Source organism: Corythoichthys intestinalis, chromosome 10 (genome assembly GCF_030265065.1).
Source record: "Corythoichthys intestinalis isolate RoL2023-P3 chromosome 10, ASM3026506v1, whole genome shotgun sequence".
Lineage (NCBI taxonomy): Eukaryota > Metazoa > Chordata > Actinopteri > Syngnathiformes > Syngnathidae > Corythoichthys > Corythoichthys intestinalis.
In genome coordinates, this window is record NC_080404.1 from 20,500,946 (window position 1) to 20,522,219 (window position 21,274).

The window sequence follows — 21,274 nt, forward strand, 5'->3', positions numbered from 1 at the left end:
TTTGATCCGAATGTAATGATTCCAGAGACAAAGCAATCAACAGTTACAGATATCTGGCTGATAGTTCTCTAGTCTGAGCAAGTACAGAAAAGCAGAAGTATCAGTACTTTCTCCAGCCAGGCATATTCCTTATATACTCCATTCATAAGGTAATTAGCCTACTAAGCACATGGGGTGATGTGATGTCTGGATGACGTAAAGAGCAGGTGTCCAGACGAAAAGGCCTCTTCAGCACCTCCGGCCTTGACGCTTTGGTCAGCCTTTGGCGCAACCTGTGGCCCCCTTGTGACCCAAGCGCCCTTCCTCTAAACAATGCGTACTTACCCTTGTGCTATGTTTAACCGGGTGAGTGTCTTACTTATAGGGAAGTAAATAATACTGAAAGTAAATAATGCTGAAGTATTGAAACTTCACTAAACCTTAGTAATTTACGGTTTCCCTGTGTCTGCAAAACAGGGATGTGACTATTCTAGTGCTTTAACATTACCAGGAAAGGGCATGTAAGGTACTTTTACTTGTAGATTAAAATGTAATGTAATAAGAATGAATGCGAATAAATGCAGTCATATATGGCGCAATTTTCCTAACTCTAACAACACGCAGAATGGGAATCCGAGTGTCCGATTGGTCTGCTTGACACGCAGAATGGGAATCTAAGTGTCCGATTGGTCTGAACAGTTTACTGCCTTGTTTACTAGGGGAAAGCAGCGAACAGGAAGGTGTTATGGGGGGACAGAAGAAAAGAGAGAAGGAGAGAGAGACAGAAGAGTCAGAAACAACAACAAGAACTACATTGAATGCCTACACTATGAATTTGTTGGTGCGAACGTAAGCTAGTTGTATTTCCGGTTGACACCATGTGGGGGGCCTGAAGACCAAGGAGAAAGAGGATTGGGGTTGAGTAAGAAAAATGAGTGATTGGGAGGGGTGAAGTGTACACCAATCAGGTGTACAACCCAGTATTTCTGTGAATCCCTTGTGAGTGTGGATATGTTGGCATTCTATTCTATGCTGCCTAATCGCTAATCCTGACACCGAGTTTTAATAATGACTTTTAAACCGTTAACCGATATATCCCGATATTGTCCAACTCCAAAAATCCGATACCAATATAAGGGGTCGTGGACTGAACATATTATGGCTGATTTATGAGTTTATAATTCATTATTTTTCAATCATTTATTGTTCATTTAATTTTTGCACCATGAATGCAAATGCATCTGTTTAATGCATATTGGCCCAAACCGGATAATGAAAAACCGATGTTGATATTATCGGATTATCGGCTACCCGATATTATTTGACAGCTCTAATTATAATTGACATGCAGTGTGTGGACATCATGTGTATGTATCATTTAGACCATAATTGTGTACCAAATGTGAACTCATTCACTACCAGAGACCTATAAAGAATGATGTTTATGATGTTCAACTGCTCAAAACTAAAGAACGATATAGACTAGTGACAAATGTTTTTCTTATGATAAAAGATGGCAATGTAATATTTCTTTACGTAAGTTTTGTGTTCATGTAGTGATAGAACACAATATTCTATGGCGCTTGAAAGAAGGGGATGTCTTGTGACATGATGTTTGGTAGAGAAGGAGATACTAATTGTCATCCACATATCTGGTCTATATTGGGTTGTGTTTTTAGTATATTACAAAAAATGACCACATGCCCTCCAAAGGGTCAATGAGATTTGGTGTTGCAATTCTGGAAACCAAATACATTTCATTTGGTTGTAAACAACAAGAAGGTGCAGTTTATCATGACACACATTGGTATTTTATTGTAAGAGAAACAATCGGGACATTTTCTTCAGGCTGAACTAATCTCAGTGTATTAATGCCTGCGCCTCAATACTGTGCTTGTCACCCAATGCCTGAGGGCTCATGTCAGGATTCGGAGGAATGCAAACATTTGTGGCTTGTGCGGAGGAAAAAAATAACATCAATTATGTGTGGCTGTATGGGCAGAATGGTGGCCATTGAGTGTGGCAAGTGTGTGGAGACAGATAGGGGATTGTGTTACTGTGGTGGGGCGCTGGCCTCAGGTCCTGGGGACCTTTCTTGGCCTGCAGCGTGAGTTTACATAACCAAGATGCTAAAATTTAGGGGGTGAGACTAACACTTGTCAATCAGAAAAATGAAGGAACACCTACCCCCTAAAGAGCAAACAAACAGTCAAATAACCAAAACTATAGATGCCCGACAGAGTCAATGGAAAGTCTCTGTCTGCACCTTAACAGCTACCATGTGTGTGCTAGATTTCACTGTAACATAGTTTACATTTACAATATGGCATACCAAAAAGGTAATTACATTTCCATGTGGAACTGTAGTTAGTCCCGCCAGTGTGGCAGCACTCTGGCAGCAGTCCACTCGTCATAAGTTAATGTGTCTGGGCTGAGAAAGCCTGTATAATGGAACAAGTAAGTGTATATTAGCATGTGCCAAAGCTTGGTAAACAGTTTAGAAGTGAAAGCCTTTAATGTAGACACAGTGTTGTTTTCGTCAACAATGACAATAACGAAAATTATTCGTCCACGAACAATTTTTTCATGATGATGACGAGCTAAAAACGTGGCTTGGGAGACTAGAACATAACCAACGAATTCCAGTTTATCGTTTGACGAGACGACAACGAGACGAAAATGCGACATCATTCATGTCATATGTTCACAATGCGTGACGTTTTCATATTGTACGTGGAGTACGTCAGTTTGCATCGTAGCAGTTTAGCAGCACCTTTCCGTTTCTCGCCTCACCGGAGTTTAGGATGTGTTTCAAGCTAGGCAGCGCTCCAGCTTGCTTTTTGGAAACAGATGTTAAGATTTGTTTTCTTATCTTAGAAAGAGAGAATGTGCAATGTTGCTTTAGCCTTTAAATGTCTGTGCTGAGTAATCATCACACAATAAATGTAACTCGTTGTGTTAGCATAGCATTGACGTTAGCATTAGCATCAACTTTAGGGTGGCTTCAAGATGGGTTTAATTGAAAATAATGTACTGCTTTTCCAGGTGCGTGTGTATTATCGTCACGAAGTTGGCGCCAATATGTGCTCGTCCATCTTTGTTCATAGGAAATTGTTGGAACCTTTATTTGGTGTTGAACTAAAACGTTTGAATTTTACAGACGAAACATTTTAAGTAGCTGTTGACTAAAACTAGATTAACTTTGTATGAGATTTAGTCGACTAAAACTAGACGAAGACAAACACATTTTGAAATGACTAAAATATGACTAAGACGAACAAGTATTTTCGTCCAAAAGACTAAGACGGAAATTAAAAGGGCTGCCAAAAATAACATTGAAGTGAGACAAAGAGGGCATGATTTTGAAGGTATGGAAAATCTGTATTTTAGTGGCTAATCAGAGTCCTGTCTGTTTTATTGTGTGGTGGCTGAAGGTTGACCCTGGGCAAACCCCTGGGTGAGGGCTGCTTCGGCCAAGTTGTAATGGCAGAAGCTCTTGGCATCGATAAAGACAAACCCAAAGAGGCTGTAACTGTCGCTGTCAAAATGCTGAAAGGTAAGTCGTTCTTCTACTTCCTCGCATTAATGCTGCATTTGTAACTTTTAGGGCCGCCGTGATCAATTTGGCAAACTGACAAATAATTGATTGTCAAATTAGCAACAACTCTTTTGATATACAATTAATCGTTTAGAGATACTGTTGACCCAAAAATTGTTTAGCCTCTATTTGGAATCTCTTTATCGTAGATAATCTTTTTATTTTCATTCTTTTTTTCTTTTTCTTTTTTATTTAAAAATTTGTTAGTTATAGAAAAATGAAACTATTTACCATATTATTTTTTAATATGCCATTTTTCTGTATATTTTTTAATCCTCAGTTAAACCAGACTAATTATATTTGTACGTAATCGAAATGTGATATTTGCAAACATATTTTTTTTTTTTTACTTTGGAAAACAATGATACAATTACTTTGTTACATTATATTCTAAGGATGTCTCGAGCGCATATTTTTGCACCTGATTTTGAGAATCTGCCAATACTGAGTCCTGATCCGATTCCTGGAGAAAAAATGTTTTTTTTTCCCAAACATGTTACAGTACTGTACTGTTTACAGTACTTCGTTTTCCGCTTTTTGTGTTGTGGAGTATAAAACATTGAATTTTGGATTTTGTAAAAAAAACCTTTTTATCCCTTTAATCTAAAAATAAATAAATAAATAAATAAATAAATAAATAATTTATTTTAAGATTAAAATCCCAATCCTTTACACCCAATTCCGTTCCTCTGAAAAATGACGCGATCGGCCGGATTTCCGATCACATTTGGGACATCACTATTCTATTCATTTTTCGAATAGTGGTTCCAATGCACATTTCCAGCTAAAATGCAAAGCTTTTTATATAAAACGATTATTCAACCAATCACAAAAATAATCAGTGAACAGTTAACTATCAAAATAATAGTTTGTCGCAAACGTAATAATTTATAAACGTCTGATTTGGATTGACAATCTGACGAAAGGGATGCATGTATCCCACTTCACTCTGTGTGGGCAACCAAGTGCATTTTATATGTGATATATAGTCCAGTGCGAGTTTATTGCAGGGTAAGGTTGAGCATGGGGGAGTTATTATTTTTTATTGGTGGTTGCTGAATGACATCTATCGGGACGGCAAGTCGGCTAGGTAAGGGTTAGGAGTGGTCACATAGTTGACCCTAGAGCAGCAGCTGGTTGGAGCTCATTCAGCACCCACACAAAGACGTGAGTCAGGCTGCTGTTATTAATGAAAGTAGGAGTAGGAGGGGATAGGATCAGGTATAGCAGGAGACCAACCTTGTCTATAGAAACAGGCTCTGCAGTTAAACAAGTGATGCAGAGGAATTTGGGAAATATGGATACAAGAAATATAAAAAGTGAGCTTGTGTAACAGAATTAATCCAGACAGAGCATCTTTAAGTCATTCTTTTCCCCTCCTCTTGGCACTGAAAGGGTGCTGCTGTAGTCTGCGCGAGGATCTCCCCTCAGTGCTGTAACTTTAGTCCACGTTGTCTGTCAGCTGCATTTAATCAAAACGTACTACAAAACAAGGTGCTGTCTGACTGGCTGACAATGAGCTCAGAGTCAAGGGTTAGAAGGATGGCCGGACGTGGGCGTGTTTGTTTTCCCTGAGTAACGTTGGATGATTCTTCTTCTTCTGCTCTTAGATGACGCCACCGAAAAGGACCTGTCTGACCTGGTGTCAGAAATGGAAATGATGAAAATGATCGGCAAGCATAAGAACATCATTAATCTGTTGGGGGCCTGCACACAAGATGGTAAGCACAATGTTCCATCTTAACTCATTGGCTGCCATTGACGTGATGGACGTCCAATAGATTTTGACTGGGAGGGCTGGCTGCGATCATTCGCAGTCAAAGTGGATTGGACATCTAGCACCATCAATGGCAGCCAATGATTTAAATCATGCTGTCTGAAAGAAGAACTAAGGTTACGTTTGCACTGTAGGTGGAATCCGATTTCATCTGATTTTTCTCATGCAGTGTGAACAGTCCATTTAGGATTTTTTTCAAATCCGACCAGGGCTCAGTCCTGTGTGAATATAAATCAGTTATTTATCAGACTCCTCAGCAGTATGAACGTGATCCATATGGATGTGATCTATAAGTCATTAACATGTGAAAAATATCATCACTATTTGGAAAACAAACAACAAAAACAACAACAGACGCGAATTAGCAATGACAGAGGAATGGACAGGAAATACCTTTTCCTTCCTTTCAGGTTAAGAAAATGTTGTCTTCGGTAGCATAAAATCTTAAAAAGTGCCACAAAAGCATGACAGCAAAGACCTTCCGAAGTGACTGTATTTCCTTTAGTAAACACTGTGAGACATGACAACGCATTTCATTTGCATACGAATCACATTTATTTTTGACATGTGAACGGGCACACAAAAAAATCAGCATTAACAAAAATCCTGTGGTGTGTAAATAGGATTTGTTTATTTCACTAAGTACTCTAAGCCAGGGGTCCTCAACCTTTTTTCCACTGCGGACCGGTGTGAACCTTTATTCATTCTGAATCCAGCTACTCCCTGTTCAGACCAACATAAGCTAAGTTTTTGTTTGGGCTAATGTTTTTTTTAATGCATTCGTAATTTAGTTTATAGGTATATTTTGCCGTTTTATGTGGGATTATGTGCTTGAACCATTTGTTTAGAGCATTGTTAAAAAAAAAAAAAAAAAAAAGGTAAGCGTTTTATAGCATTTAAGCTCGCGGACTTTTGATATGTAAGTTAGCCAATTGTTCTTTTGCTGTACTTAGATCCTCATTTAAAACTTTTTTTTTGAAATACCGTTTGAGGCTAAGCTCAGGTATTTTAATTTTTTTTATGTTCCTTGTCCGGTTAGTTGATTATTCGAACGAACTAGTTCATTGATTATTCGACGACTAAAATAATCAATAGCTGCAGCCCTACCCAAGAGTCACCTGTTGCGACAAACCCATGTTTTAGGTAGGATTCTTGGTATTGTCTGTTAAAGAAGTTTTCGTTGTCTTTGAGGTTATTGGCTCATCAAGTGGCCTTTTCCCTATAAAGAATCTGGCCAAACACATCTGTTTTTCAGTCAAAAACGCCAGCGTGTGGGCTTATAATTTCCAGAAACAAATCGGATGTGCCAATGTCATTTTCGAGAACAAGCCCACATAGATATTATTTAAAAAAAAAAAAAAAAAAAAAAAAAAAAAAAAAGAGAGATGCTAGATGCCAGCACTAATGTATTCCTATGACGATGTCCTATTCAGTTTTATTATTATACAGTATCTTCTATAGCGTATTGTGTCAAGAGGCACAGGGCAAAGTTAATTTGGCCATAATGCGGTCGTTATTATTAAATTATTTATTATTTCTGTTACTGTTGGACCGATACCAATTTTTGGCCCAGATACCGCAAATTGTACATGCAGCCAGTGTACTCAACGGACTTTCTACTCTAAAATATTGCCAGACTGCCGACATGATTTTCTTCTCCTGGTTTGTTTTTTCTTGTATGAAAAAGCTGCCCCGGCATTGGTTAAGAGCGGCTATTGGCACGCTCCCATTGGTCTGGAGCAGGTCAATAGTGATTGCTGCTTGGCTTGCACAGTGATCACGTGTGATCACACAACTCAGGGTGCAGTGAGTGTCAGCAGAAAAAAAGCTGCATTTAGTGTTTACCGGTAAATGGTATCGGCGTCCTGTTTGTTGGTACTCTCCGATACCAATACCACTATTTTTGGGCCGGATCGGCCCCCCCGCCGGTACTGGTATCAGTATCGGTGCATCAGTCATTTCTGTGGGGCCCAGTAGGAAATGCGCTAGGACGGGTACTGGTCCCCAGCCCGGCAGTTGGGGATCGCTGCTCTAAGCTGTCTGTCTTATGCACACTGACACTTGGTAAATGCTATATTTTCCCCATCTATAAGTCATGCTTTTTTTCATAGTTTGGCTAGGCCTGCAATTTATACTCAGGTGCAGTGTTGTTTTTGGCAGCCCATTTTTAAAATTTTCGTCTTAGTCATTTGGACGATGATGCTTATTAATCTTAGTTATATTTTAGTCATTTCAAAATGTGTTTGTTGTTGTGGCGTTTACTCAAACTGTTGTCGTCTGTAAAATTCAAATGTTTGAGTCCAAAAATAAGCGAATAAATAAATGAAGGTTTCCAACAATTTCGAATGAACATTGACAGAGGAGCACATGTTGTAGCGTCTACAACAACAACGCCATCATACCGTAATAAGACACACTCAGCAAGAAAACAGTACTTTATTTTGAATTAATTATACATACCTGGATGCTACAAACTGTATGTAAAAAAAAAAGTTGTCTGAGAGTTTTAAGAGGACGCTCGCCTTTAGCATTAGCCTAATGCTAACGTGAATGCTGTTCTAATGCTACAAGTTACATTTAGTATGTGATAATAGCTCAGCATAGACATTTAAAAGCTAAAGCAACATTGCATATTCTCTCTTGCCAAGATAAAAACACAAATCTTACCATGTGTGTTTCAAAACAAACAAGCCTGGAGACTGGAGCGCACACTGGTGAGTTGGGGGGGCAAAGCACATCACACGAGTGACACAACCAGACACTGCTACGATCCCAGCCAACTACACATAAAAATATCATCCACTGTGAACATGTGATACGTCACATGTTGTTGCATTTTCGTCTCGTTCTCGGCTCGTCAGAGATGAAAACTGGCATTCGTCTTGTTATGTTTTACTCTCCCAAGACACGTTTTTAGCTTGTTATCATCTCGTCATAGTCATTAAAAAAAATTTCGTCCACGAAATACTAACACTGCTCAGGTGCAAGTTATAGTTTAAAAAAATATGATAGTTATCAGTGTTGTTAATCTTACTCTAAAAAAGTAATTAATTATAGTTACAAATTACTTCTCCCAAAAAGTAATTGAGTTAGTAACTCAGTTACCTGAATGTAAGAGTAATTAGTTACTTGGCAAAGTAACTGGTGATAATTTTCATGTTTTGTTTTTTTTTCTCCTCAAAAAAAAAAACAACAACCTTAAAAAAGACACATAGGTCACATAATGTGAAGTTTAAAAGGTTTTTGGGACAATTGGCCCTAGCCCAATTCTTTACCCTAATTTACCCTTTACCCTGAATCCACCGTTAAAAGTTGTTAAAATTACTCCCATTATTGCATTAGTTCCCTTCTGTCTACTTTTGACATGTGGAAGTTTTAAAACTGTTTCATCATTTAAAGATAGATTCAAGTCAAGATTTTGCCGATTTAGGAGTATTTTAGATAAAAAGTTACTTAAGTTCGCTAGGAAGGTTCTCTACAACAGAGCCTTCCTAAGAACTTTACTGCTTTAAGATGGCAGCTGTTAATTAACGCATCTAGTTCCTTTACTGTACATGTTGCTTACGCCCCCGTGTCTGTCATTTCGCATCTAGTTCTATATGTATGTGATATCTACCATTTCTACCATATCTACCATATCATGTGGGCGTAGCTTGTAGGCTATCGGCTACAGTCAGGTATTATTGGAGCTACCTAGCATCGCGTTTGCTCGGCGTCACAACTTTTTTGCCTCATCCCCACTCCTGCTCTGCTTTGTCGTCTCGGTGAGTCCGTCTCCCTCAGACTGTTCTCGCGTCATTCAACCAATATAGTAACGCATAGTAACGCACACCTTTCCCTCCTCAGTAACGGTAACGGCGTTGCCAAGATGAGAAAAGTAATTAATTAGATTACTCACTACTGAAAAAAATAACCCCGTTTGTTTGATCTTCTGATGCAGGGCCTCTGTATGTGATCGTGGAGTATGCCTCCAAAGGTAATCTAAGGGAGTACCTCCGAGCCCGCCGGCCTCCTGGAATGGAGTACTCCTACGACATTGCCCGCGTGTCTGACGAACAGCTCACGTTCAAAGATCTGGTCTCATGCACTTACCAAGTGGCACGGGGCATGGAGTACCTCGCATCCCAAAAAGTAAGATGTTTTTCAAGAGCTATTTTGTTAGATGAAGGAAGGTTTTGCTATGGCTGCAACTTGTGAGTCACTGTGGGAGTTTTATCTCCTAAAAACACTGATGTCACCCCCCCTGTCCATCCCCTTCTTTGTATCTTATCCCATGACAAAGGCCCCTCTGTGTGGAGGAATTGTATTTTTTTTTCACAATAGTAGTGCAGCCATGTTGTCCAAAGACAGCCTCACGCTCCCGCTCACTGTTGGAATGTGACACTCTCGCACGCACACACGCGTGCATTCACGCACATGCGTGATCTACAGATCTGAGTGTGGCTAAAAAGGAATCTAAATTTTTTTGGGACACGTTTACACAAGTGCAGACTTTTCATGTGACGTTATTTGAGGCGCTTCTACCTGTGTCCAAGAGATCAGAGTTCATTTATTTGTAGAGTGACGTAAATGTCTAATTATTCTCATGCCCTCATTTTTTCCACTTTGTGACCCCCTCCTCCCACCTTGTATTTCTCACTTTCTCCATCCTAGTGTATACACAGAGACCTGGCAGCCAGGAATGTCCTGGTCACAGAAAGCAACGTCATGAAGATCGCAGACTTCGGTTTGGCCCGCGATGTCCATAACATCGACTACTATAAAAAGACGACCAATGTGAGTCATCGACCTGCGTGCGGCATCGTGGGCTTTTAGGGACGGGGGGAGTCTTGGGGAGCAACAAACTGATTTATTTACCCACCCTTCAAATTCACTCTCTTCCCTCATCTTTCTTTTTCACTCTTTTCTTGGATCTGTGTTTTGGCAGAAGCTGAAGGTTCCCAGGCAGCTTGTGAATGTTGGGATTCTGTAGACTGCCTTGTTTATCCCTCTCCCTTTAGTTTCATAGGCACTTATACAATTAGCCAGAAAGAGAGACACAGTGAGAGGGGGAGCAGTTTCAACATAATTGACAACTCCATAGTGGCCCAGTGGTGTCTTTCTTTCCCACCGCAGAGCAGCCCATCCGCACGCCCTCATTTAGTATGCATGGTTGCCTTTTCATCCCATGCGCAATCATGTTGAGAACAAGCTGTCAACAACAACAATATGCAGTGATGTTGAGAGTGATGATGATTAATAGCCGTGATAATAATAATTGATGATTTTGTTGAATTTTTGGTTACTATATTCTCAAATGTCGGCATAAAAACATTATTTTATTTGGGTAATCTATTATCTGTATTTATCTGTCAGGTACTGTAATATTTACTAGTACAATCTGGTTCTGCGCTATGTCGCAGTTTATTTCACATTCCTACTGTATTGTATGGACTTACTGGAAAGTGATAATAAAAATGTACCATATTTTTCTGACTATACGTCACACCAGCCAAAAAGTGCACAATAAAAGCTAAAAAAAACCAAACAAACCATACTTTTCTCAACAACATAAGCACGCTGGCAAATGGAATACCGCATTTTGTAATGCATTGACAGCATCCACAAAGACAAATTTATTCCTCCATCCATTTGAATTCTCATTACCAACCGACATGTAAAGATGCTATTTTCGCCCCGTCAATCAACCCCCACTGCTAAACAACGTTAGCATGAAGATGACAACTTTGTTCATGTTCCATATGTCAGTTTGCCGTACAAGAAAGTAATAAAGGTAGTCCCCGGTTTACAATGTACCCTACTTGTGCGATTTCGACTTTAGGGCGCAAGAGTCTTGTCCGCTATTCTGTCTACAGTGCTTTTTTTTTTTTTTTTGCGTAAACAGTACCTAGTTCTTGCCATATTAGGATCCCCACCTCCTCCAGCAGTGTCGCCGCCATGCTGCAGTTCCTGGCGGCGTCAGGTTCGACTTCCTTGTTCTCATGCTGCTGCTGTTCCCCACGTTGCGGGCTTCTCTTGCGAGTCAAGATCAGTTTTTTTTTTTTTTTTTACTTCGGACGGTGGGCTCGCGTTAAGAGAGGCAACCTGAGCGGCCATGATATCCCCCCTGTCTCGCCTCCCTACTCTTTCCACAGCACACTTTTTTCTCACGAAGGCGACTCACCCGCATTTAAAGCCCGAAGTTTTTTTAATTTTGAAAGCCTGAATAGTCATTAAATATAACGGCATTTAACACAACGTATCTCAAAGTATCTTATTTTTCACATTATTTTATAAATATGATGTATAATACATGTTTTTGGACAGTTATTTTGGGGTTCAGGGGGTATCATGGGGTACATAAAGGGTTAATTCTGACTTACCCAGAAATTCGGGTTACATCACCAGCCTAGGAATGGAACTTGTTCATAACCCGGGGACTACTTGTGTAGGAAAACTCAAAAAGTACATCACCTTAAGAGATGTCATGCAACTTTGGCGTCTTTCGTCAATTTTTTCCACCTTTTAAGTTGTCCCTGTTGTTCGAAAGCATCTCCAATATATATTCTTCTTTTGTTTATGAATTTGTTAAGACTCATTTCACATTCAGCTTTTTTTGCTCCATTGGTACACGATATTGTTAAATTTGACTGTGAAAGCTACCTTAATTTACGTAGCCTGCAGATCTGTGGCAACCTGGATGAAGACCAAGAACTAATCTTGTAATTGGCTGATGGTGGAGGGCGGGACATTCATTGTAAACACAGAATCAAAACAATAAACTTTTGGGGCTGGCAGTCGACTTTTAAAATAGGAACGTCTCGACTTAACCATTGAGAACCGTGTTCGAACTATTAGTTAAAATAAACATGTTATTTTAATGTCTATTGAATTATTAGTGCCGTTTAATCAATAATTGAAGTGAAAATCTTACATATTGCTCCTTAATTACAAAAAAATGGAGAACTGTTAACATAACTTATTTACATTCACTTACTATGGATATACTTTACAATTACTTAAGATATACTGTTCTAGCTTTTTACATGATCATTGCAGTTTAAAATCTTACCAATGTAAAGCATTTTCCACACTTTTAAGTTGTTTAATGGTGTTTAAAGTAGAGTTGTCCGATATTATCATGTAGCCGATAATCTCGGCTGTTAAAAGCATTTTAAAATGATAACAACTAATATCGACATTGGTTTTTCATTATCGGTTTTGGGCCCATATGCTTGTTGCCTTCGAAGTGAATGAAGAACCCTTTGTAAAAGGGCTGGTCACAGCTTAGCACAGCAGTTATGCTTATTGACCACTAGATGTCTCCAAACTAAGATGCTTGGAAGTTGTTATGTGAGCATTATCATTATTAAAGCATCCAGTGGGGCATCACTAGTGTTGTCAGTAATGCGTTACTTAGTAACGCATTACTGTAATCTGATTACTTTCTTTCAGTAAAGAGTAATCTAATGCGTTCATTTTTCCAAACCAGTAATCTGATTAAAGTTAGTTTTCTTAGTGTCTTTGCGTTACTATTTTGTTATTGACTCATAATGTATGTAGAATGAAGAATATTGTAGTCATGTACGAAGAGCATTTTGAATACAACATGCTAGAAAGGTTCCCGCTACGTGTTAGTTTCTCTGGTAACCGCTCACACTTACTTCCTGTTTTGGTCTCGAGTCACACGTGCTATGTGTTTTGGGACTGAGAAAAGTTTGTGCCAGTGCGGTGCATGTTCAAGGCGAGTGCAGCCACCTTTTGAGATGGCTGCGAGGGAATGTTGATCTGTGTACATCCATGAATGAACTTGAGTATTTTTCCTTTATTCTGGAGGGTTCCAGCGATAGGTTGGACTCACTACATGGGCGGCTATTTCGTAGCTTTGCCGTTGCAAAGACGGGTAATTATCGCTCCAAGTTGGCAAACATTGTTTACATCATATTCATGTTGCACATTTATGCCGTGAGGTGAGGTGTTCGTTTAGTATCTTTGGGACGTGTTGTAAGTCTGATTGAGTGTAAAGTGCTTGGTTGCCGCCACGTTTTGTGGCCAAATTCACCGCGTATGTGTACGGCGTACTTCCAGGTTGTGCGTGCGCATCCGCGCCCGTCCTCACCTTTGAGTTTATTGCACTGTGCAATTCATTTGTGTGTTGTTGATTATTGTGCCGTCAATTTGCATTGTTTTACATTGACACTGATATGCTGTGGGGAGGACAGTCGTGATAATTTAATCACCCTAACCCGAAATTCAGAATTTTTTACATTAGGTGTAATTTTAGCTGGTTAGCTGGGTTTAATTAGTCTATGCAGTCAATTTCAACAAATATCATGCAGTTTGTCAGTTATTTGTTAGCTTCAGGGCTCCGGAGCTGCTGAGCTACCGCAAGTCAATAATGGTTTAAATGAACTCCATCGACTAATTAAACCTCTGCTAACTCGAAGATTAAGCCTAATGTGAAAAATTCTGATATTGCTCTTTAAATTCAATTATCGGAGAGTCATTATCATGTGATGACATTTTTCTGTTGTCATAAATTGAGGCGGCAAAGTGAGAAACATTTGTGAAAAGTACCTGATAAATCACTTTTAAAATAACTTGGTTATTTTGATAATAAAGTAATCAGTATAGTAACTAGATTTTTTGAGGCATAATCAGTAATTAAATTACTTTTTCAAGTAATCTGTGCGAACACTGGGCATCACAATACTAGTCTTAATATGTTAAGTCCACGATCACATATATCGATATCGGCTTGATATCGGCATACGGATTTTTGAAGTTGGAAAATATCAGGATATCGGTTATTGGTTAAAAAGTAATTATCGGACAACTCTAGTTTAAAGTATAAATGAGGTATTAAACTATATTCAAATTAGTTTTAGGAAGGATTATTTGGAGTGTTCGGTTCACTTAACTAAACACTTGTAGGCTAAGCCACCAAATGCATATTGATTGAAGCGGGACAGTCAGTGCTTTAATAGCACAAAAGAGATAGATACGCTGTGCATTAACCCTGACCTGTTTATCTGCTCTATTGCTTGAACAATTTAAATGTTCCTTTGGGAATGACTTTCCTCGGCACTCATGCAACCACTCTCGGAATAACGATCTCCAGAAATGACTGTCGATTGATCATTCTGTTGGATTTTTTTTTTTTTTTTTTTTTTGGTCCGCAGGGTCGGCTTCCTGTGAAGTGGATGGCTCCCGAAGCGCTTTTTGACCGGGTCTACACGCACCAGAGTGATGTGTAAGTTTTTCTTAATATTAAAATATACCTCAGTCATTGACAAACAGTACTGGTCAAACTAGTTCTCACTTTTCATATACATAATGTCAGCTGCTGGGTTAGAGATGGAGACTAGTCTGAGGTGTTTAGTGGGTGGAGCACTTGCCTGCCTATAGGGGGGCCAATGCTGGCCGGTTTGTGGCAAAAGTGAGGATTTCACGCTAGACTTGGAGCCAATGCTGTGTTACTAATCTGAGCAGCTTCAAAGAGCCCTGGAAGGAGCCCAGAAACCACCAGTACCTACTCTCCCACTGATTCACATTTTAGACCCCACCCCCTCTTTTTGGGCCCCGCACTAGTCAAAACCCAACAAAACTGCAGCTCTGCATCGCAGTCGTCTTCCTGCTCGAGCCCCCTCACTTTGAACATGAGGCTTGTCGTTTTGAAGATGCTCAAAATAATCCCTCCCGTCTTCTTTCACCCCCACCCCTCTTATTTTCATTCATCTGGTATGTGAATTGCTGACCCGTCGCTGTCTCCTTTTTTTAAGTTCTAAGAACACTCGTTCTAAAAGGAGAACAAAGGGAACGCATTACTCTCTTTTTGGTGTTTGAGTCATATGCGACCTGACAGCGTCGTTTGAAGTTTCTGCTCCAGACGCAGGGTAGATGGTGTATGTGGCAATTAGGTAAATGCCTTGCAAGATGACCTTAAGAAAAGGATTTTGCGTCCACATGCACCAGTAGCAGTCTCAACCTGGAGCTTTTCCAGTTCAGTTTTGGTGTGAGATGACCTCTCTTCAGTCCACATCTGTAAGTCTTTATTTGTGCGCGCACACGTGCCTGTAAATAATATCAGCCATGTACACATGATGCCATTCACGTTCCGCAGAGGAGCGCCAATCAATCATAACAGGAAGCTGAACGGGAGTGCTTGCAGTCCGCTTAGTTAGCTCACCGCTAATATCATTTCATCACTCACTTTTAGTAATTGTTTTTTCCATCGCATAACACGTGAAAGCAAAAGCAAGGCGGCTGTATGAGAAGTGTATGGGGAGGTTAACTCAAAACCAAAACAGGCACAGGCGTACGACACATGACATCAGATTAAATGAATACATGAATAATAATGGAAGTCGCTTCTTGTTGAAGTAGACTGCTGCAGCTCAATGCTAGAAAGATCAGATCTTGCAGAGGGAGGATTTGGTCAAACAAAAATCTTGCAGCGCATCGACTTCCAAAATCTTTTCCGCTCATGCTATGCTAATGAAGTGGAACCTATATCCAGTGGTACCTCTACTTCCGAAATTCAAATGATCTCTAGTCTCATAACCTGAAAATTCAGTAAGTAGAGATGCATTTTCCAAGTAAATACCCTAATCGGTTCCAAGCACTAACGAAATGCCATATTAAATTTTATAATCGGGGTAAAACTAGAAATGCAAACAATTTGACCGAAAAAAAAATAAAAATAATAGAGCAAAATGGACTGTCATTGGACAGATGGAGAGTTTTAAAAAAAAATTTTTTTTTTTTTTTTTGTTATGCTGCAGGCAGTATCAGCTCCCTTGCTCTGGTGTGAGCAACTTGGGATGCCACCTTATATGATGCTAACAGTGCTCGCTGGTTTACTGATGTAACACTGACGAAGCAGGACGATTTTTGGCAATATTCGGCACAATTTTTGCTGAAAAACAATCAAGCGGCTGATCAATGTGATTGGGGTCTAATGTCTTTAAGTGACGTCTTAATTGATTTGGCTTCCTGCTGTCCGCTGCTTTGTTTATTAGACACAGTAAAGAGACTGGTCTTTCCTCGTCTCCCACTGTAATAAAAGTCAAAGCCAAATGCTGCATACACTTCGTTATATTTCCTCGTCTTAGCTCTTCATATCTCCAGTGCTCTTTGCTGTGTGCGGTTATTTGGTTAAAAAAATACTACGCACACTCTAAAAATGAGGGGCGGTTTACATGGTGACTCTCCGAGAAGACTAAAAATTTCATGTTTGCATTTATTATGGGCCCTTCTCCATTCGAACAATGTTGCAATTCCGCATGAAAACAATGTAGTATTCATGCCAGGCCCTAGGGGGCAGTGCAGATTTACAAGGCGACAGCGAATGATGCACTTTGACCCCACCAAAGTTCCTCAGCCCGGAAAAATATGCCCGCCCACTCGAAGCGATGGCATTTTTCTTTTGGTCAAAAAGGCACAAAAATGGAAACATTCAACATATTTAATTTAAAAATATTATTAAAACAGTAAATTAAAGCCAACATTCCGCCATATTTGCTGTTTTTAATTTTAGTAGCACCTCTGCGCACGCCCAATGTGACGTGTACGAGTGCTGACGTTATTGGCACAGGTCCCGCGCCGCAGGAGCTTTTGATATGCATGCGGAACGAGCCCCCCTCAATCCCCCGCAATCGAATTCTTCTACTTTGGAGGCAGGATTCAGAATTTTTCGTCTTCGCCTTCCGTCTTCGCAGACACCATATGCACGCGAGGCAACTCTGCAACACAGTCATTGCGTCTTCGTTTCGCAGATTCGCCATGTAAACCCTGAGAGCGCCACTGCCACCCACTGAGTGGATGTGCAATTATACTTTATTCTAGTCTGGCAAAAACGAATGTTGCCCGAGGTCACATATGCCACCGACGCCATCGCTCTAGGTGTGCCCCACTATTTGAGAAATACTGACCTAACCTAACCGTGAAGTATGTAATGAAACATAATGCAAAGGAAAATCAAAAAATAAAATATTTGACCATACTTCTCTTTCAAGATGGTGCCTATTGCCTATCTTACTCTTCGCGACACCAAAACGCGAGGAGACCTGTGCTGTAATGTCCTACTAATGTACTGATTCGTGTTTGGGCTTAAAAAAAGCTGTTTGTGAGACAAAAACATTAGACTTGTGCTCCTCTGGCGAAGACATCGAGCCCGCAATAACAAAAACACTGTCACGTCTGTGCAGGTCATCATACTGTGACACCCAAATTAAAAAGTCATCAACAATAAGCCAATAGGAGAGCAGAATCGCGTTACTGAAGCATGATGTGAAAGATTATGACTAATAGGGCAGCAGGATCTTATGGCGTGACATTTAAAAGCAGGAAGTACAGACGTATCTTTAAAGTACTGTACTGTATTTTTAGCTCTTGTATCTTGAAATTTATCTCGTAACAAAAGGCAACGTTTTCCCGTTGAGGCATGTCATAACCTGAAAATTCAGTCTGTAGAGACATTCGTAAGTAGAGGTACCACTGTAAAAGGTGAGGGACAAGGTCACACGTTGGTTTGTATGCTTGTGTGTAGAGTCAAGGATGGGTGCACAAGTACACGGACGTGCGCAGGAAACAGGGTGACGCAGTGCTGAGAAGCATTTACAAAGTACCCAGAAAGGAGAGACGAGTATGTCAACATAAGGAGAGACCAGCATGAAGCTGGTACTGCTTGTGTAAACAGATGGAACGAACTGATATTTTACTAGTCATACTCACCTGTTGGTTTCTTGATGGCTCTGTTTGTATGCATAACATAAAAATGCAAAAGACTGATCTTATGGGGGTCCAGTTTATCAAATATTCAATAATCGAATTATGGAGTCGTAGCTATTTGCAACAGGGAAGTCATGAAAAGTTAATCAACAGGTCAATTGCTCTTTCCTCATTTCTCTGCAATTTGGGTGGTCTAGTTTGTTTTGGTGTGGAGTAACTAGACAAGGCCGGTCTGTGTATTTTTCACTGCGCGCACAAAAGCCATTGTTGGGATGAGGGCACTGGGAGTGGGTTTGTGTCACAAGATGAAAGACGGCATTGACACCAGCAACATGCATGCACGACCCAATGTAAATAAGACACTGGGTAAAGACTGGCAACTAGCCCACTGGCCTTTGAATTGAACAGAATATCATGTTATTTATCTTTGATGTCTTGATGTAAGAGTTTAAATTTGACGTGTCCTTTTGAAGAACTTTAGTGTTGGCTGAGTATGTCTATTGTGCCTGAATTACAAGGTGGTTAATGACATTGAGATCAGGACTCGACTCACCCAAGTTGAAAGTATAGTATGAATTAATTATGAGGCATTGTCCAACACTTGACGTGATTCTGCTGTGCCTTTATTTTTGAGCAAGCCTGTGATGTTCTCCCTTAACAGATGGTCATTTGGGGTGCTCATGTGGGAGATCTTCACCCTAGGCGGCTCCCCATACCCCGGCATTCCTGTCGAAGAACTCTTCAAGCTGCTTAAAGAGGGCCATCGCATGGATAAACCTGGCAACTGCACCAACGAGCTGTAAGAGTCGTCGTTTTCACGCGTTCAATAAAAACGAGCACATAAGATCCATGACTTCGGCCTAGTCAGTCTCCTTAGTTCAGTCTGTTACTGTCTTTTGTCACACAGCTGACACTGGCTACTATCAGTGTCTGCCTTACAATGAAAGGACAATGGCACAGCTTTGTACGAGAAGCTAGATATCAGTGGAAGATGCAAAAAGTATGTCTCGTTTACCTTCTCGGTTAAATAAACCAACTATGACATTGTGTCTCCCAGCTATATGATGATGAAAGACTGCTGGCACGCCATATCATCCCATAGACCAACCTTCAAGCAGCTTGTCGAGGATCTGGATCGCATTCTTACCCTCAGCACCAATGAGGTTTGTGCAGTATCGCTGGTTTTCCGCAAAAAATTCCGGGTGGTTTGAAAGTATACACTGCTAATGTTATGGTTTCCTGGCAAATGGAAGTCGACCTTTTGGGAAAATAAAATGAAATAATGCGATACATTCTTACGCAGCGTAACATGACTTTTGATCCAAGCCAAACCATACTTTCGCCAGTGCATGCAGGGTTCAGCAGAATGTTTCTGAAAACTTTCAGAGCATAATCGTTAACCCACAAATACGCACACACAGAAAAAACATCAAAATTATTTGAACCAGGCCCACCGAGGCCACCAAGGCTCCATAAATTTGACTGATCATTACGACCATGCTCCCTATAGCGAGCCTCATTCTCCTTCATGTCTTTTGTGGTATCTGTTTGCTGAGAAGAGGAGATGGAAAGCTGTCAAAACTAAACTCTGCTCTGGAACGTCATGAATTGAAGCCAAAAAGCCCAACTTTCATTTTGAGCTTTTGAAATATAATAAACCCCCCCACCCACTCTTCTGTCTGCCCTAAACCATTGGCAGATGTTGAGGTCTTTAGGAATGTGAGACTTCTCTTTTTGAGCTAAGAAAATGGAAGCCAGTACTCTTTTCTAGAAAACACCAGTAAGTAGTCTCCCTCACAAGTAGAACTACAAACAATCATCAAAGAAAAGAAAGAACCAAAACGATTTTCTATTTGAGCGCTATTCAGCTCTATTTCATTCAATTTTAGATTATTTGCAGGGTTTGTAGGGGTCCTTGAAATACTTGAAAATGCTTGGATTTTACTGTCGTGTTTTCGAAGTTTGAAAAATGCTTGCATTTTGCATAAAGTCGTTAAAAATGCTTGGAAATGCTAGGCACACTATATTTCTCAGCACCTTGTCTAAAAATATAAATGATTAAATGAAGAATTGCTGCTACACGCTCAAGCTGAAGTTTCTTTTTCCCTTGATGTCCCTCGTCACATCAAGTACTTTGCATTTGATCCAGTGCTTGAGTAGTTTGGAGTTTAATCAAGTGAACAGTAGGCATGTGCCAGTATGACAGTTTGACAGTATGATAACCTTAAGCAAAAATGCCACGGTATCATAGTATTGCAATTATAACTCTAAAATGTGTTATTGTTAGTAGGCTAATGGTGGAGAGGAAATTAGTTAACCGTCTTGGCATACTAACTAGCCACATTATCTGCCTCGTTAACAAGCGTATGTTATAGTATTTGTTTTACTATCGCTAGACACACTAAACACACTGGAGTGACTCTCGTAGCTGGTGGGAGACATTCATGACATCGTTTACTTACCTTAAATTTTGTGTAAAGTGACAGATGGTGGTCACCTAAATGTGAAATCATGTTGGAGGTGTTGCTGGTAACCACCCTTCGCAAGCATGTTTGCTGTCCTTCCTCCTCTAAGCCGCTACCCTTTGTTTCTTTTCGGGAGCCGAAGTACTCCCATACAAGCGACTTTATCTTTTTTGAGGAGGGGAAAAGCTCAGGTGTAGTGTCAACGACAGACACAGGACAGAGCAACAACCGGAGGGGGATGTGTGAGCGCTGCCGCTCCAAGTCAAGGATTTCTTGCTGCATTTTTGCGACATAAAAAATAGCTCGTACCGTACGATGGTATGACGGAAAATTTTAGTGGTTTTGAAGCCGATACGTTTTCATACCAAGGTAAACCTTGAAACCAGTAACCGGCACATGCTTAGTGAACAGTATAGAAATAAAGTATTATTTAAATGTATACATTTGCATGTTCTGTGGTTTTGTACAATACTCTTAGGGCACAACCATTTCCTCTTTTTATCACATTTTTCCTCCATGTCTTCCACACCTCTGACAGTCGCCGTTTAATCTGGCTGGGAGCCTCTTTGCTCGGCTTCGTGGCCGCTAGGACTTGGCCTACTCTCATGGCTCTCAATCGACAGCGTTTCTTATTTTAAGAAGTAGGAGAGATTGTGATAGCCTTGTAAAAAGCTTTACTAGTTTCGGCTAGAGCGGAAGAATTTTTTGGTTGTTGTTGTGAACTATAGTTCCACACAAACGTAC

At 40.2% G+C, this 21,274-nt stretch overlaps 1 protein-coding gene across 6 annotated transcripts in view; it reads left to right on the forward strand.

Annotated features, from left to right (window-relative positions):
* fgfr2 (fibroblast growth factor receptor 2) overlaps positions 1-21,274 on the forward strand; it is a 57,585-nt gene that overhangs the window by 32,351 nt on the left and 3,960 nt on the right. For all 6 annotated transcript variants that reach the window (XM_057847761.1, XM_057847762.1, XM_057847763.1 and 3 more), the window contains 7 exons: positions 3,414-3,535; positions 5,188-5,298; positions 9,295-9,485; positions 10,008-10,130; positions 14,516-14,586; positions 18,727-18,864; positions 19,123-19,228. In XM_057847761.1, the coding sequence (XP_057703744.1) occupies positions 3,414-3,535; positions 5,188-5,298; positions 9,295-9,485; positions 10,008-10,130; positions 14,516-14,586; positions 18,727-18,864; positions 19,123-19,228 (862 nt within the window). The remainder of the gene's footprint in view (positions 1-3,413; positions 3,536-5,187; positions 5,299-9,294; positions 9,486-10,007; positions 10,131-14,515; positions 14,587-18,726; positions 18,865-19,122; positions 19,229-21,274) is intronic.